Here is a 17986-nt window from a genome sequence, read left to right on the forward strand (position 1 = left end):
GATATGAACAGATACTTTACAAAAGAAGACATACATGAGGCCAACAAACATATGAAAAAATGCTCATCATCACTGATTAGAGAAACGCAAATCAAAACTACATTGAGATACCATCTCACGCCAGTTAGAATGGCGATCATTAAAAAATCTGGAGACAAATGCTGGCGAGGATGTGGAGAAATAGGAACACTTTTACACTGTTGGTGGGAGTGCAAACTAGTTCAACCATTGTGGAAAACAGTGTGGCGCTTCCTTAAGGACCTAGACATAGAAATTCCATTTGACCCAGCAATCACATTACTGGGTATATATCCAAAGGATTATAAATCGTTCTATTTTAAAGACACATGCACACGTATGTTCATAGTGGCACTGTTTACAATAGCAGAGACCTGGAACCAACCCAAATGCCCATTGACGATAGACTGGACAGAAAATGTGGCACATATACACCATGGAATACTATGCAGCCATAAAAAATGAAGTTTGTGTCCTTTGTAGGGACATGGATGAATCTGGAAACCGTAATTCTCAGCAAACTGACACAAGAACAGAAAATCAAACACCACATGTTCTCACTCATAGGCGGGCGATGAACAATGAGAACACATGGACACAGGGAGGGGAGCATCACACACTGGCGTCTATTGGTGGGGGCGCCAAGGGAGGGACAGCAGGGGGGTGGGGAGGTCGGGGAGGGATAACCTGGGGAGAAATGCCAGATGTAGGTGATGGGGGGATGGAGGCAGCAAACCACATTGCCATGTGTGTACCTATGCAACATTCCTGCATGATCTGCACATGTACCCCAGAACCTAAAGTACAATAAAAAAAAAAATAGCATAGATTGGGCTTATAACAAAAACTTTGTCAAAAATACAAATTTTGCATCACTGCTGGGCGCTTCTCTGGGTGGTCAGTGGCCATCAGAAGTCAAGTGAGTTGCTTTAGATGAGTCTTGCAGACAGCCAGTAAGATTTTCTGCAAGGGTTGTTACCCAAAGGAGTCTGACTGCTTGGCAGTGGTGACGGGATGAACACGCAGTTTCTGGGAGTGAGAGCGAGCTTTAACGGGGCCTCCCCTCTCCTCTCCAGTGTGTTTTATGTCTTCTACGAACAGTACCTGACCATCATTGACGACACTGTCTTCAACCTCGGCGTGTCCCTGGGCGCCATATTTCTGGTAACCATGGTCCTCCTGGGCTGTGAGCTGTGGTCCGCTGTCATCATGTGCACCACCATCGCCATGGTCTTGGTCAACATGTTTGGAGTTATGTGGCTCTGGGGCATCAGTCTGAACGCTGTGTCCTTGGTCAACCTGGTGATGGTGAGTCCTCGTCCATTCTCAGTTTGTCCGTAGCTCCTATTTCCTTAGGGGAATTGCTGTCTTAGATTCCATGTAAACCCTAAAATGGAGTAAGATACCAGTCTGGCGCTGCTCTTGGCACACACGGAGAGGCAGGATGAGTGCTGGATGGAGGTCGGACAGGGCATAGACGGAGCGAGCATGGACTGGGACATCTGGGAGCAGCGGCACATTACAGGGAATTTCTCTTTAGTTCAGTTTTTTTCTCTTGTCCCATTCTTTGCAGCTGTACTAGTATACCTGATGGAATACCATGGAATACCTGCCTCTAACCATGGAAATGTAATTTCCTGGCCTAGCTCTGGGATATTCTGCCTGTAATTTGTTATTCTGAAGAGATTGCACAAGCACATAGTCTAAAGACAGCAGGATGTTCACTTTTTACTTAGAAAATTGCACCCCACCCCAGGGCGTCTCTGACCCAGTGCCTTTTGCCTCACGTGAGGTTGCCAGGTGCTTTTAATCATTAAAGATGAGAGCGTTCAAGAAGGTATTCATGGAAAATAGAACAGCGCATCTGTTCTCTCAGATATGAACCTGCTTCAGATAGGGGAGCAGTGAGGTCCAAGAAAAGATGTCGTGACAGTTTGCTGGCTTGGTGTGGGTGAGGAGACCTTAAGAGGTTCCAGCAGTTTCTCCTGATCAAAGCAAATGTGCCACAGAAAACCAGGCCTTTGGCTTTGTGTAGAGAGGGCCCCAAAGTTCCTGGTACAGTATAGATTGGTGTGATGGAGGCCTTGTATTATAAGTCCAAGGGGATGCTTGGCCTCCTCTAGCACCCAGGTAATTAGCCCCTATCCTGGGAGCGGGGTGGCTCCTTAGGGTCTTCAACAGGAAGAGAGCCATCCTAAAGGAGGTGCTTTATTTCAGAGCTGTGGCATCTCCGTGGAGTTTTGCAGCCACATAACCAGAGCGTTCACGGTGAGCACGAAGGGCAGCCGTGTGGACCGCGCAGAAGAGGCACTCGCCCACATGGGCAGCTCTGTGAGTACCCTGATCTAGCCCATGTGGGCAGAGTCGCACCATCAAGTGTCCCGCTCAGTGACTGCAGAATCTGGATCCTGTACTTAGAAAGCAGCTCCTAAGGATTGCAAGCTTTCAGGCAGTGCATGAATCAGCTGCCACATCGTGGACAGAATGGATGTTCTGTGGAACTGTACCTGTTGGTGCCGCTCCTTTTTAAGTGGCAGCTTGCTGAAGCAGGAAAATAACAAAAGTTAAACGTGAGACAGCTGGTAGTCTTTTCCGTTCAAAATACAAGCAGGGGAGCCCCGGCCCAGAACCCAGTGTGTGATGTGTGGCTGGTGCCTAGAGAGCCATCTTGGTTCAACTCTACACCCTGGCTTAGCCTGTCTCTTTACCACTGTAGAAAATACCTGGTAAAGAGTAAAAACTAAAACTTTGTTTTGAACACTTTTAAATATTTTTCACCTGAGAATATAAAGATATTCGATTTAGAGACACAATGCAGTGTCTATGCAGAATACAAGGCAGCAAATAAAACAGTATTAGGTAGTAGATGATGCTACCTGGGTTCATTCCCATTGCTTTGAACCTTGAATATTAAGAAATCCTCATAAGGGCTGGGCACAGTGGCTCATGCCTGTAATCCTAGCACTTTGGGAGGCCAAGGCAGGCAGATCACTTGAGGTCAGGAGTTCGAGACCAGCTGAGCCAACATGGTGAAACCCCACTCTACTAAAAACACAAAAATTAGCCGGGTGTGGTGGCACGCACCTATAATCCCAGCTACGTGGGAGGCTGGGCAGGAGAATCACTTGGACCCAGGAGAAATCCTTTTAAGGAAGTGTTCCATTACAGGTTGGTAAAAGTGGTTTCTAACACGGTATCTCTTCTTTTAGGTATTCAGTGGAATCACACTTACAAAATTTGGAGGGATTGTGGTGTTGGCTTTTGCCAAATCTCAAATTTTCCAGATATTCTACTTCAGGATGTACTTGGCTATGGTCTTACTGGGAGCCACACATGGATTAATATTTCTCCCTGTCTTACTCAGTTACATAGGTAAGAGTTCTTGTCTTAAAAGAGGGGCACAAGAGTAGCACGTTACTGAAAGGGAATTCTATCCTGAGGCATTCTTTTCAAGTATTTGAACTCATATTAATGGTCATTTGATAAATGATACAGGGTAAAAAAATTTCTTCTAAGAAAAAGCCCATCCAGGGGCTTCATGATGGTGCAGACTACTTCATTAGTAAGTTGCTGATGTTTTTCCTGGAGGCCTGATGTGTCTGCTTCACAGAGGCCTGCAGTCAGCGCTTGAATGGATCTGAGTGTCAGCAGGGGGCAGCTCCTCCCTGCTGAGATGAAGAAGTCCATCGCACTCGGCTCTCACACCAGCAGTGCTGTCCCTCATTGATGTCCTGTTCTTAGCAAAGTGCTGCCTCTGCTATTCATCTGAGACTATCCTTGATCCTTTTATTTCCATGGCCACTTCACCTTGCACAAAAATGACCCATGGTTGAAAGAACAGTACTGATTTGCTTGATTTATAGCTCTGTAACTAAATGGAAGCATTGCAGTAGATTAAGAAGATGAGGGGCTTTTTATCATCTCCAGGGGATAGAAACTAGTTCTATTACAATCTAATATACTAGCTCCAAAAAAGACTGCACTTCGGGAGGCTGAGGCAGGAGAATCGTTTGAGACCAGCCTAGGCAACATAGCAAGGCCTCCATCTCTACAGAATAAAATTAGCCAGGTGAATGGTGTGCCTCTGCAGTCCCACCTACTTGGTAGGCTGATGCAGGAAGCTTGCTTGAGCCCAGAAGAATGGGCTCAGGATGCAGTGAGTCGTGTTTACACCACTGCACTCCACGCTGAGCAAGAAAGCAAAGAGCCCATCTCTAAAAGAGAGAGAGAGAGGTCAGTCTCACCCTATTGACCAGGCTGGTCTCAAGCAATTCTCCTGCCTCAGTCTCCCAAAGTGTTAGGATTACAGACATGAGTGCCCAGCCAACTAGCTCCCTTTCTCCTGCAGATATAAAAGCAATTTTTTTCCTCTCATAGGGCCATCAGTAAATAAAGCCAAAAGTCATGCCACTGAAGAGCGATACAAAGGAACAGAGCGCGAACGGCTTCTAAACTTCTAGCCCTCTCACAGGGCACGCTGACTGAACTGTGTCTAAGGGTCGGTCGGTTTACCACTGGACGGGCGCTGCATCGGTAAGGCCAAGTTGAACACCGGATGGCGCCAACCACCAGGCTATTTGGCAGCAGCTTTGAACATAGCGCCTGTGAACTCAGGAATGCACAGTTGACTTGGGAAGCAGTATTACTAAATCTGGAGGCAACCACAGGACACTAAACTTCTCCCCGCTTCTTCAGGAAAGAAACCTCATTCTTTAGCAAGCAGGAGGTGACACTAGATGACTGTGAATGTGATCTGCTCACTGACAGACACTTTGTAAAGGCCAATCAATGCACTGTCTCTCCTTTTAGGAGCAAGCCATCCCACAAGTTCTATACCACATTTTTAGTGAAATTTGAGGTTGTAGATACACTTTATTATAACATTTTATAGTTTAAAGAGCTTTATTAATGCAATAAATTAACTTTGTACACATTTTTATATATTAAAAAAAAAAACCAGCAAGTGAGTTCAGAATGTTGTAGGCCTCATTAGAGCTTGGTCTCCAAAAATCTGTTTGAAAAAAGCAACATGTTCTTCACAGTGTTCCCCTAGAAAGGAAGAGATTTAATCGCCAGTTAGATGTGGCACGAACAAGGGAAAAATAAAGTAGGTGTGTCTACTGGGTTTTAACTTATTTTTCTTTAATAAAATACATTGGTTTCCTAAGATTTTGGGTTGCCCTTTCTATCTGCTTTGAGAGGGAGATAGAAAAGCTGAAGGAAGAGATTCTAACCTGTCCTTACGGTAACTAAATGCCATCTTACCTTAAGCTAGGAAAAGTTGGTGAGACCTAAAATAGTCTCATTAGAGAGCCCTGATCCTTCTCTATCCCGAAGAAGATGATGTCTTAGAGTTTATAACTATTTGGAGATAAGAATGATCAGCCAATGTGTCCTTCATAAAACTGAAGGCTTAATAAGCCCCAGGCCCTTTAAAATCCTTAGCCACCATTTGCCATCTTATTCCTGGCTTCAAGAGATATTCCAAGATCTGCTATAAGAGATGGGTTGTGCCTGATCTGGGTCCTAAATGTGTCTTGACTCAAAACATGCCTCCTCAGTGAGTTCCAGAGCATAATTCAGATTCCGTCAGCACACTGAACTCACACTACTACAAATAATGGCTGAGGGCTAGTATGAAATTGTACTCTTTATAAAAAAAGCTAACCAGGAGTCCTCACCCACCCCAGTGCCCTCTGCTACTCTTTGAGGCTACAGTTGCTTACCCGAAGTCTTTCCATTGCTACTGTATTCTCACCTGGTGTGAAATTGGGACTCCCTCGCAAACGCTGGTTTCGCTGTTCAAAAAAGCGGAATATTGTATAGAAGAGCATGTTGTCTTCAGTCTGCTTTGCAGCATCTAAAAATTTTCGTGCAGAAATGTTGTCATGGCCACCGATGCCCCGGATAAACCTTAAGGCAGCTAACACTTGGTGTTTAGAAAGAAGAACTTCTACTATTTCATCATTTGCTGTTGAAAGTCGCTAGGAATAAGGGAAAGAAGTCCAGGTCAGTGCAAACAGAAACAGAGCAACTTTCCATAGTCTAAACCTGACATATCAGTTACCTTCAGCATGTCCAGGGAGAGCTGATGAGCAGGGGGATAGAAACTCTCTAGGGATAACAGCAGACAAGCCTGAAAGACATTTTCAGACCCGCTTCAGTTGGAGGGTTAAAGGTTAAAATTTTCCGTTTTTTTTAACTACAACGGAAGTAAAAATCTGGCAATGCATACCAAAGGTTTGGAGTCACTGAGGACGTGGTACTGCAGGAACTGATGCAGCATATAAAAGAGGTTGTGCTGGACAAGTGTTTTGATAACAAGTTCATGTAGGTAATGCTGAGGAAAAAAGTACAAAGTGAAAGAACACTTCCAAATCATTCAGCTGCAACAGACTGGGGGCTCCCCGAGGACTGTGGCTATTCTAACCCACGCAGTAAAAGTCTGTTACTACCAGAAGTGGTTTCATCAAGCAGATAAAGACCCCGACTGGACATTATACTTCCCATTCCAACTAATGTCAGGAGAGTCACTCAACATTCCAAGTCAGGGAGGCTGACCTGTCTTAGCATATAAGAATAATCTTCTAAGTTAAGAGAGTGACAATGCTTTTTTTTTTTTTTTCTTCTAAATTCCTGCTGCTTTAACTTGGGACCAGCTGATTTGAAGGTACCTGTACTGCAATCTGAAACTGGTTAAGAGAACGAATGTATTCCATCAGCACAGCTATCACAAATTTGTGAGGCATCTCCTAGGGAGAAAAAATGTGGTTTTATAAATACCAAGAGGTGCAAAAGGGGCTGCATGTAACTCTATCCAACCCCCGCCTTGTTTCCACATTAAAATGGCCCCGTGCTCATCTTTCACTGGTGTTGCACAAATCGCCCCAGAACCACCCCCATCAACGATTATGCTTTAGGCCTGAGTATTAGAAGCCAAGCTACCAGCTCTAGGTCCTCACCCAAGGAAACCAGTGATTCTAATCACATGAAGTCTCCTCATTCCCCAACTTCCTTGTTTTGAGCATTCTCAGTCCAGAACAGGTGGAAAGCTGCAGCCCACCTTCTTTTCCACGAAGGCTGACAGCACATGGGTGTACACGTCAGACTGGTCCAGCACCGCCTGGGTCCGCACCGGCCTCTTGAGGAGTGGGCTGCTTCGGCTCTGCCCTGCTTCCACCGCCTGAAAGAAGAAACCACAAACTGTGATCTTCAGCATCTTAGAGGAAGGGTGCTGTTTACAGTTCAACCAAAAGGACTGAATTCTTGTGGACCTAGGATATGAGCAGAAGACTTCTTTCTCGACTTAGATAAAACCGGTTTTCCTGTGCTGGCTGGGGAGAATCTAGGAAGTCAGAATTGGTCATCTTGAAAATACTCCAATCTTCATGGTAGATGAAACTGAAAAGAGTTTTCTCTTAAGATATATCTTACTTTAACCTCTTGCAATTTTTTAACTTCCTAAGTGTCTTAATCCTGGACTATAGGCATTTGTTATCTGGCAAAAATGAAATGGCTGCTGCATCCCTGCTTTATGAAGTCCTGATCCTGCAATAAGTGAGTAGCTCCTGCATGGAGTCTCCAGGGATTTTTAAGTGGGAAGCCAGAGCACCCCAAGTCCTTCTGAATAGGAAAGCTCAGCGAGACCTTAACGACCTTACCTCACGTTTTCAAACAGTTCAGATCCATGCAGATTGTGCAATAGCTGTGGCGTGCGGCCTGGGAACCTACATTTCCAAGAAACTCCAGGTGCTGCTCATGTGGCTGGTTACTGGCCCACACTGCTAAGTCGTGACAGTTTCTGAAGCCCAGCAGACACAGTGTGGGACAGCACAGAAACTGCCACTTGGGATCAAACCTACTGATTCCCTCAGCCCAGGACACTCACAGCAGTAGGGTCCAGAAGGACTCAGCCATCCCTTATGTCTGTCAGGGTGGGAATGGACACTATCCAGGCAACTGGCTCTCTTCAGTAGCCTGTCCCAGACCTCTTACCCTTCTGTGAACAGCTAAAGGGGAGTGGAGTTCTGGGGCTTTTGTTGTTTAAAACCATTTTCTGCCTGGGACTAATCAGATTCTTGAAGTGAAATCATTCATTCTCCTTGTCCTAAACTTTTCTTCCTTCTCGCTTCAGAAGATATGATGTACAAGTAATACAGCGGAACTTGGTAGCAATAAGCCATGGTTATTACTTTCACTACAAATATCCCTGCCAAGTGCTAAAACTGAATCATCGCTATCTCAACAGGATGCTGGCTGACTGCTAGGATCACTCTTACTTAGATCCTAAAAGGAAAGAAAGGTGTGACAAATAGAAATTATATTTCTAATTTAATTTACTAGGTCCTAGCTCTGGCTTAACAGAAAAATACACAAAATATTGCAAAGCGGAGACTGATTTTTCTCATCCATAAAACAGGTAGACCAACGATCTACAGGCAAGATCAAACACAGATGGGTAAAATGAAAACGGTGAAGGCATGAAGTGAGATGCAGCCTCCAGCTCATGGGATGCAGGGCCCTGAATTGACTACTCCCCCACTACTGCCAACTTGCCCTATGGCAGGCAGCAAATCTCAGTAACATTATTCTAATCATAGGAAATAATTTTGCGTCATAATTACTCAGAAAATACTGGGAGGGGATGGAGGAGGAGAACCCTTCGTTATACTCCATGTACTCACCATTGCATAACTCTGCTCTGCGTCCAAATACTTCTTATACTCATGGTTGAGTTTATCAAAAACAGTGGCTATCACGGGCAGCGATGCTCTGTCTGACTCACTTAACACTGGAAAGGCACAATGTTCACACAGATCAAACCGACTTCAGGTCAGCTTCAGAATCTCCACACGTTGCTGTGATAAAAACTAATCTCAAAAGGTTACCAATGCAAAAGTGCCTTTAAAGGACACTCCAAGAAATGTAATACTTTAAAATCCTGACACCTAGATGTCATTCATAACCCCTTTCTGGTTACAGTTAAAAAAAAAAAAAAAAAAAAAAGCTATAGCAGGCCAGGCTCAGTGGCTCATGCCCCTAATCCCTCCCAGCACTGTGGGGAAGCTGAGGCAGAAGGATCACTTAATGCTGGGAGTTTGAGACCAGCCTGGGCAACAAGGGAAGACCCCATCTCTACCAAAACAAAAACAAAAACAACAAAACACCAACAGCACATATTGGAAGGGGATTTTTTTTTGAGACAGGGCCTTGCTCTATCGCCCAGGCTGGGGGTACACTGGCATAAACAGCTCACTGCAGCTTCATCCTCCTGGACTCAAGCAGTCCTCCCTCTGCAGCTGGGGCCACAGGTATGCACCACCAAACTCAGCTAATTTTTTTTTTTGTAGAGACAGTGTCTCGCCATGTCGTCCAGGCTGGTCTCAAACTCCTAGGCTCAGGCAATCCTCATGTCCCAGCCTCCCAGAGTGCTGGGATTATAAGCAGGAATCACCATGCCTGGCCTCTGTAGGGGATTCTTAAAGAAGACACATATGCAGTCAGTGGCTTGGATTCTGAAAAAGGTGTGTGTGAAAGCCAGGGGTGGTAGCCCACTCCCCTCCTGTGTGTCCACCTTTAGGTCTGCTTTGATTCAGAACCATCCTATTTATTGTTATTTTCTACCAGTATCTCTACAAGTCATCTTTCCATTTAACAGCCTTTCCCAGGGGGTCCCATAACCACCCCTCACATAAAGAATTAGGCTCTGAGTTACAGACAAGGCATAACGATGTAGCCTACAACCCAATAAAAAGTGTTGGCAGCACAGACCTCACTGGAACCAGACCAAGGGGGAAAGATTCAACTTACTCTGTGAACAGACAGACAGGATGACCATCTTGCATTCCTTTCTCTGGAGAAGAAAGTCCATCAATCTTCCTTTGTCTGGCAAGAGATTTACTATGGGCTCAAGTTTCACTTGGAGGTTCCACAGGTAACCTGGATTTTAAGAGGCAGCAAACATAACAGTATGATGCAAACCATAACATAAGCGGTTCCCCTAAACATCTGTGGGGCAGGCAGGGGGTAGGGGGGTGATGAAAAGCTGCAAAGTACAGTTAATGTAGCTTTTTCTTCCTAACCAGAGCAGAGCCAAGCCACTCAGGAGCATGTCTAAAACAGAAAGACCGATGGCCAAACTACCACACACCTGGCTGACTCTTCAAGTGGCCTCGGCATTCAGGGGCACATCAATGGTGTAGCTCCCTAGTCCTTCCTGCCAAACAGGGACTTTCCTAGACCTAGTCCCTCTTTTAACATTTAAAATAGAAAAAGATGTCCACACGCGGCATCAACTTCAGTCCTGTACTTTGGTTTCTCCGACAATGGCACATGAGTTCAAAAGGTAACTCTAGAGGCTGTCACTGGAACATCATAACTCATCCATTCATCGACCCATAAACGTACTGATCACCCACACTGCCATCTTCTGCTGTGGCCTTTCTTGACTGCGGTTCTGCAGGAGACTGAAGTGCCACATAAAAATCATCTGAGTCATCCCTTTTTCAGTTCTCCCAAGGCAGGTACAGAGCAGCTGTACAGGAAACCACCAGCGAGATGCACAGGGGAGAAATGAATTCACTACATACAGAGGATGCCCACAGCATCAGGGCTAATTTTCAGCTCAAAAATTCTCAAGAATCCCAGAGGAAAGGCAGGAAAATACACAGATGATTAAAGAGTAACATAGGAAATTCTCTAATACCAATTAGGTGAGATATTAGAGACACAGGTTAGGGCAACATGGCAAGACCCTGTCTCTACAAAAAGAATGACAATAAATTAGCTGGGCGTGGTGGTGCCTGTAGGCCCAGCTACTCAGGAGGCTGAGGTGGGAGAATTGCCTGAGCCCAGGAGCTCAAGGGTGCAATAAGCTGAGATCACACCACTGCATTCCAGCCTGGGTGACAGAGTGAGATCCTGTCTCAAAAAAATAACAGTTCTCTAATGAAGGGATTACCCAGGAAGAGAAAACAGGCTGAGGAGGCTTTGCCAGCAAGGCCAGAAAGAGTAGCACATCTCCTGGGCTCACGCAGAACAGAAAAGGGCACGAGCACCAGAGGGAAGGTTGACGTGAGACACAAAGAGAGACAGACACCCTGGGATGGAGTCTGGCTTCCCTCCCCAACTGGGATGGAGTCTGGCTTCCCTCCCCCGCTGCGATGGAGTCTGGCTTCCCTCTCCCCCAGGATGGAGTCTGGCTTTCCAGAATGGGCTTAAGCAGGGGAATGGCATTCTTAGTGGTTGCTTTAATTATAAAAAGTAATATATGTTCTTGATTTTAAAAAACCCATTCCCAAGGTTGAAAGGAGAGGTCATTTTTCAGATTCGCCTTGAAAATGTCCCTGGCTACAAGTGGGATCCAAAGTCAACAAGCACCATGTTCTAACACGACAACTGTCCCCCCTGACCTACCTTGGCTTGCACTGATGATGATGTCAGGTTGAAAGACAATCCAGGATGAAGAATCCACATGTTATAGGAAATTCTAAACCAGGTATAGATGAAAACAAAAGACAAACCCAGTTTCCATTAGCACATGCCCCTGCCCATGTGCTGAGTCCACCCTAGACACCGGGCCCCTGGACAGTCAGGGAGGCCGCCTGTGAGGTGGCTCTCAGAGCATTATTCACAGCTGCCCAGGGAAGGGCTTCAGAGCCTCTCTGTAAGGATAACCACTTTCCCTTTTGTGCATGGTGCCAACGTCTTAGTAAAGGATACAGAGTTTACATGGAACAGGAGACTGGCTGGTCACGGCAGCAGGACCTACAAATTGAGTCAACACAAGTGCAACAATGCAGTCAGAAAATGCTGCAAGTGCCAGTACTTAAGACGCAAAAGTCAATACTTTCTAATGTCATTAGGAAATGTTTCTTCAATTGTAGTTACGGAAGAAATGAACTACTCCATCTCACTGATAGCACATGTGGAGGAAGGCGGAAGGAGTTGATAACAATCCATGAAAATCTCACCAAGAAAAAGCAAACACATCAAGGCTTCAATCACTGTGGTTTGGGTTTTAATAATCAAAGATGACTCACGATCACTTATATATGCACATTAAGGAACTGAGAGATTTACTTGGAGGATTCAAAATCAAATACCCAGATCATCGATAGAGAATGTTTCAAATAAATGTGGCTTGTAGCTTACCGTACCTTAATTATGTTTTTTTTTTTTTTTTTTTTTTTTTTTTTTGAGATGGAGACTCGTTCTATCACCCAGGCTGGAGTGCACTGGCACAATCTTGGCTCATTGCAACCTCTGCCTCCCAGGTTCATCATACTCTCCTTCCTCAGCCTCCCAAGTAGCTGAGATTACAGGCATGTGCCACCACACCTGGCTAATTTTTTCTGTGTTTTCAGTAGAGATGGGGTTTCACCATGTTGGCAGGCTGGTCTTGAACTCCTGACCTCAACTGGTCCACCCACCCCAGCCTCCCAAAGTGCTGGGATTATAGGCGTGAACCATGGTACCTGGCCTTTTTTGTTGTCTTTTTAAAGCGATAGGGTGTTTCTCTGCTGTCCAGGCTTGAGTGCAGTAATTGATCATAACACACTATAACCTCGAACTCCTTGGCTCAGGTAATCCTCCTGCGTCAGCCTTGGAGTAGCTACGACTACAGGCATGTGACCATGCCCTGATACCTTTTGTTTGTTTTTGTAAAGACAAGGTCTCTGTGTTGCCCAGGCTGGTCTCAAACTCCTCCGGGGCTTAAGTGATCTGCCCACCTCAGCCTCCCAATGTGCTGGGATTACAGGCATGAGCCACCACACCCAGTCACTTATGTCTAAATAATTAGCTTGATTATCCATTACACAGAATAGGTCCAGGCACAGTGAGTTCATCTGGGAAGCAGACCCCCAAAACCTTACATGACAGGGACCCTTAGCAACCAGTTATACTGCTCATGTGCCATGTAGGCAGCCCTACAAGCCCACCATGACTCCTAGTTCTGTTCCAATTTCCCAGGTACAATCAGAAGGCAGATTTCAATCAGCTGGTCAGAGAAAGGGTCATTGTGAACAGACCCCCCAAAAGTAGGAAAGAGCTCAGGCAGACAACCTTTGGTGAATAACACTCGCACTTTGGACCTAAGGGTCAAGGTCTGCACCGAATGCGCGGCCCTCACCTCTGACTGACCTGCTCCCTGTCAGGTGAGAGCTTTTGTTTTTAAACCCCCCAGATGATCCTAATACATAGTCAGATTGAGACCCACTGGTCTCACAGGCCAAAAACAGAAAATGGGTGGCTGACTCTTCCCAAAAGTGTTGGTTGTATCTTTCTAAACAGCCCATTCAATTCCTGAGCACGCCTACCCAGTGGCAGCACAAGGGCAAGACAACACAGATGCATCAAGCTGCCGGGGCTGAGAGCCCAGCAAGAAACCAAACGAAAGTCACTAACCTCTGAAAACCCTTTGCAGCCCACACTCCCTAGGTTCCCAGATCCTTGGTGGATTTCTGGCTTCCTCCTACGGATCTCTGCTCAGGCTAGTACTGTGACCAGGCCTCACATCTGTTCCATTATGGCCGGGTGGTTAGAACCTGATGCCTCCTAACTGGTCCTGTAACACTGGAACAGAGCTAAAGTTTCTAAGCCAGGGTGTCCAATCTTTTGGCTTCCCTGGGCCACATCTGGAAGAAAAAGAATGGTCTTGGGCCACATACAGAATACACTAACACTAACTGATGAGTTAAAAAAAAAAAAAAAAAAAAATCTCATGTGATGTTCTAAGAAAGTTTAAGAATTTGTGTTGGGCTGCATTCAAAGCTGTCCTGGGCCACACGTGGCCCACAGGCATGGGCTGGACAGGCTTGTTCTAAATGTTTCGTTTTTTTCCCCAATTCACTAGCAGTTACCTTCAGCAAGTGGGCAGCAGACACAAGACAATCCCTTGGTACAATCTATTCTTTCAATGCTAACATTATTTACAAAGGAAAAGGAAGCAGCTCAAAAGAACACAGAAGGCCAAAAGACCTAATCAAACATCTATAAGAACCAGCTCCTTCCTCCAACTGTCCCAGAAAATTAGTTACTAAGCTTTTGGCTGATCCAGCAGGACAGGGCAGGCAGGCTGATGATGGTGCTCTTGCTAAACCTTCAGCCGGAGCCCGATTCTGAATCTCCTGAGTGAAAAGTACGAGGAAATCCTGACTGCAGGCTGGGTCAACCCGCCCAGTGCTAACTGACAAAGAACAACACATTGGTACCAGGGTTCCAAATGTGAGCCACCTGACTAGGGCCTGCACTCTGAAACCTCCAAATAGGCAACTCTGCAATCCAATCTCCTTCAAAAGCGAGCTGAGAGACACTCCTGGGAGGGACAGGCACAGAAGAAAGACCCTGTGAGGACACAGTGAGAAGGTGGCCACCTGCAAGGACAGAGGCCTCAGAAGAAAGCAAACCCACAGACATCTTGATCTTGAACTTCTAGCCTCCAGAACTGTGAGAAAATAAAGTTCTGTTTAAGGGGGAAAAAAAAAGGGGGAGAGAGAGAGAAAGTGTGTGTTGAACATTGTTTCAGTTCTATCTTAAAATTGATTACACTGGGAAAAAGCATAACAAAGCAAATAAATGACTTCTTTCCCTTTTCCTGAATTCCTGACCTCCCTTCTTCTGACTTTCTACCCCCACCTCTCCAGGCAGGAGGAGGACTGATTTGGGTCAGCCTAAACACTTATTGTGACTGTCAGAACCAAAGAATGCAATATTCATATCACTATCACACTGTCATTTCTTTATCGCAATGTGAGAAAGAGAAAAGTGATCCCAGGTTCAAGTAACAAGCACACAGCCAAAGTTAATTTCAGGGTTACAGAGCTTAGGCAAATAGAAAATGTTATAGGTGTATTCAATATTAAAACATCACTTACCATCAATGGGTAATCACAACTATCCATTCTAAAGCTCAGGGAAGATAAATTATTCTATTTCCTCCCAATGAACATTCATCTATCTTAGAAAATGCTTTTTTCACAACAAAATTTTAGCTTATAGGATCATTGGATCAGTCGTAGTTGCATTAAAAAAAAAAAAAAAAGGCCAGGCACAGTGGCTCATGCGTGTAATCCCAGCACTTTGGAAGGCCAAGGTGGGCGGATCATGAGGTCAAGAGATCAAGACCATCCTGGCCAACATGGTGAAACCCTGTCTCTATTAAAAATACAAAAAACAGCCGGTGTGGTGGCACGTGCCTGTGGTACCATCTACTTGGGAGGCTGAGGCGAAGAATTGCTTGAACCCAGGAGGTAGAGGTTGCAGTGACCCAAGATTATGCTACTGCTCTCCAGCCTGGTGACAGAGCAAGACTCCATCTCCAAAAAAAAAAAAAAAAACTAGAACAGTCTGGGCATGGTGGCTCACATCTGTAATCCTAGCACTTTGGGAGACCGAGGCAGGCGGATCACCTGAGGTCAGGAATTCAAGACCAGTCTGGCCAACATGGCATAACCCCATCTCTACCAAAAATACAAAAATTGGGACTAGGTGTGGTGGCTCATGACTGTAATCCCAGCCTTTTGGGAGGCCAAGGCCAGATCACTTGAGGCCAGGAGTTCAAGACCAGCCTGGCCAACATGGTGAAACCCTATATCTACTAAAAATACAAAAAAATTAGCTGGGCATGGTGGCACACGGCTGTAATCCCAGCTACCTGGAAGGCTGAGGCAGGAGACTCACTTGAACCTTATCTCTTCTCACAAGTATTCAAGCGGTTGAACCAAGTGAATACCTCACAATCTTGAACCTTTTGGGAGGCAGAGGTTGTAGTGAGCCAAGATCAGACCTGCACACCAGCCTGGGTGACAGAGTGAGACTCCATCTCAAAAACAACAACAAAACTGGAACAAATGGCCCCTGGCAAAGTCAAACAGATCTCATCATCTCTGTTTAGACTCCTCATTCCACTTTTAACCTGACTGCCAAAGATCATGGTGAACCCAGCCACGTGGTCAAACAGCAGCACAGACTCCTCTACAGAACCCGTTTTACCTGCAATGGGGATCTGATAGGGCTGGATTGATCGAGCGGGAAGCACCGGGTGGTGGAAGGTAACAGAGCCGTCAAACTCGCCCCGTAACTTGATGTCAAATATGACTGATGTCTAAGGAGGAGAAAGACAAGACTGAGGCTAAAATGAATCATGGTTTGCCCAGTCCCTTTCATTCCATCCCATCTTGCTGTTTGGATCCGTTTAAAAGCCTGTGTTTGCATTTCCTCCCTACAGGCTAGTTCTTACTTGAGGAGGAATTTGTCATTAATGTCACAACTCTCTTTTAATATTTTTCTCTCCTCTCACAAGTATTTCCTGCATTTATGACATGCCTCCTTTGACAAGCTCACGCAGAGTGACCTAAGCAGATCTCTGTCACTTCAACTGGAGACATCTTCACATGTCAGAGAGTGTCACCACCCTCGGAGGGTCGAGGAGGGAAATGGCTTCTTTATACCAGAATCCCAGCCACAGGACCCATTCTTGTTGTCCTGGTCCACACGGCCTCAAAACCGTTATCCCCCAGCACTGCCATCCATGCTCACAATCGAAGAGAGAATTCATGTACTCATGGGACAGAACGGATTCCCATCTTCTTCCAAAAGTCAATTCCCCTCAAGCATTACTTTCTGAAATAGTCTTCAATTATGTTTAATCTACTGACAGAATCACTTTTTTCTAAACTACTTAGACAACCAAACCCATTTCCATCTGAAAGACCAAAACTTTTAGCATATAAATGCACTTTCTAGTCTTATTCAGAACATTTTGCCAATTTTTTTTTTTCTTTGGAGACAGGGTCTTGCTTTATCACACAGGCTGGAGTACAGTAGCACGAGCTCGGCTCATTGAAGCCTGACCTCCTGGGCTCAAGCAATCCTCCAGCCTTAGCCCACCAAGTAGCTGGGACTATAGGCATGCACTACCATACCCGGCAAATTTTTGTTTTGTTTTTGAGATGCAGTCCCACTCTATTACCCAGGCTGGAGTGTAATGGTGTGGTCTCAGCTCACTGCAACATCTGCCTCCTGGGTTCAGGCAATTCTCTTGTCTCAGCCTTCCAAGTAGCTGGGACTACAGGTGCCTGTCACCACATCTGGCTAATTTTTGTATTTTTAGTAGAGACAGGGTCTCACTGTGTTGGCCAGGCTGTTCTTGAACTCCTGGCCTCGTGATCCACCCACCTCGGCCTCCAAAAGTGCTGGGATTACAGGTGTGAGCCAACTCGCCCAGCCTAATTTTTGTATTTTTTATATAGATGGGGTTTTGCCATGTTGCCCAGGCTGGTCTCGAACTCCTGGGCTCAAGAAATCTGCCCGCCTTGGCCTCCCAAAGTGCTGGGATTATAGGCGTGATCCACCATGCCCAGCCGCCAATTTTTCACAAGGCCTTTAAGCAACCTTAACTTTGGTAGAAATACAGACAGCTTGTACCTCTGTATCCTGATGATGCACGACTACCAGGTTGTCTACCACGTTCAGGGCAAACTTTCCCGTCCTATTTAACTTCAATATGTGCATCTTTTTACAGGCACCTTCTCTGTAGGATGAAAGACAGAAAAAAAGCAGATCAACAAGCTGCAGTTCACATTTTAAAGTCACAGAGAGAGGTGAAACAAAGCATGAACTCTACCGTGGTAGATGATAGAGGACCACCTCCGCTCCTGTGCTGTTGGAGGTCCGAGAATGATGTCTCAAGAAGAGAACATACAGCTGCCCGTATCTAATTAGAGAACAAAGAGACATAAATCACATCTGGCCATTCAAAATTCCTTTCTTCTAACGGGCATCACAGTTAAGTGAATTATGAGATATTCACTTAATAGAATATTTTGCTGCCAATAAAAATGTTTACAAAGAAAGTGCAGTTACTCAAAGCCTATTACAAAGTTAAATAGAAAAGAGAACACACACTACATATAGCTTGATCATAATCTTTTAAAAGAAAACCCCAAACCTAAGCATAAGAGTCTAA

At 45.4% G+C, this 17986-nt stretch overlaps 2 protein-coding genes across 7 annotated transcripts in view; one reads left to right on the forward strand and one right to left on the reverse strand.

Annotated features, from left to right (window-relative positions):
* Positions 1–5185, forward strand: part of NPC1 (NPC intracellular cholesterol transporter 1) — a 57401-nt gene extending 52216 nt beyond the window's left edge. For both annotated transcript variants that reach the window (XM_032293193.1, XM_032293192.1), the window contains exons 22-25: positions 1095–1326; positions 2236–2349; positions 3228–3390; positions 4396–5185. In XM_032293193.1, coding sequence (XP_032149084.1) covers positions 1095–1326; positions 2236–2349; positions 3228–3390; positions 4396–4478 — 592 coding nt within the window. In that variant the 3' untranslated portion in view covers positions 4479–5185. The remainder of the gene's footprint in view (positions 1–1094; positions 1327–2235; positions 2350–3227; positions 3391–4395) is intronic.
* Positions 4902–17986, reverse strand: part of RMC1 (regulator of MON1-CCZ1) — a 29502-nt gene continuing 16417 nt past the window's right edge. For all 5 annotated transcript variants that reach the window (XM_032293194.1, XM_032293196.1, XM_032293195.1 and 2 more), the window contains 13 exons: positions 17645–17734; positions 17446–17551; positions 16012–16123; positions 11740–11784; positions 11434–11487; positions 9829–9957; positions 8703–8809; positions 7082–7201; positions 6693–6770; positions 6254–6358; positions 6086–6154; positions 5777–6002; positions 4902–5067 (listed from right to left, as the gene is read on the reverse strand). In XM_032293194.1, coding sequence (XP_032149085.1) covers positions 4988–5067; positions 5777–6002; positions 6086–6154; positions 6254–6358; positions 6693–6770; positions 7082–7201; positions 8703–8809; positions 9829–9957; positions 11434–11487; positions 11740–11784; positions 16012–16123; positions 17446–17551; positions 17645–17734 — 1321 coding nt within the window. In that variant the 3' untranslated portion in view covers positions 4902–4987. The remainder of the gene's footprint in view (positions 5068–5776; positions 6003–6085; positions 6155–6253; positions 6359–6692; positions 6771–7081; positions 7202–8702; positions 8810–9828; positions 9958–11433; positions 11488–11739; positions 11785–16011; positions 16124–17445; positions 17552–17644; positions 17735–17986) is intronic.

The sequence above is a fragment of the Sapajus apella genome, unplaced genomic scaffold, assembly GCF_009761245.1.
Source record: "Sapajus apella isolate SASKATOON/1434 unplaced genomic scaffold, GSC_monkey_1.0 scaffold29, whole genome shotgun sequence".
NCBI lineage: Eukaryota > Metazoa > Chordata > Mammalia > Primates > Cebidae > Sapajus > Sapajus apella.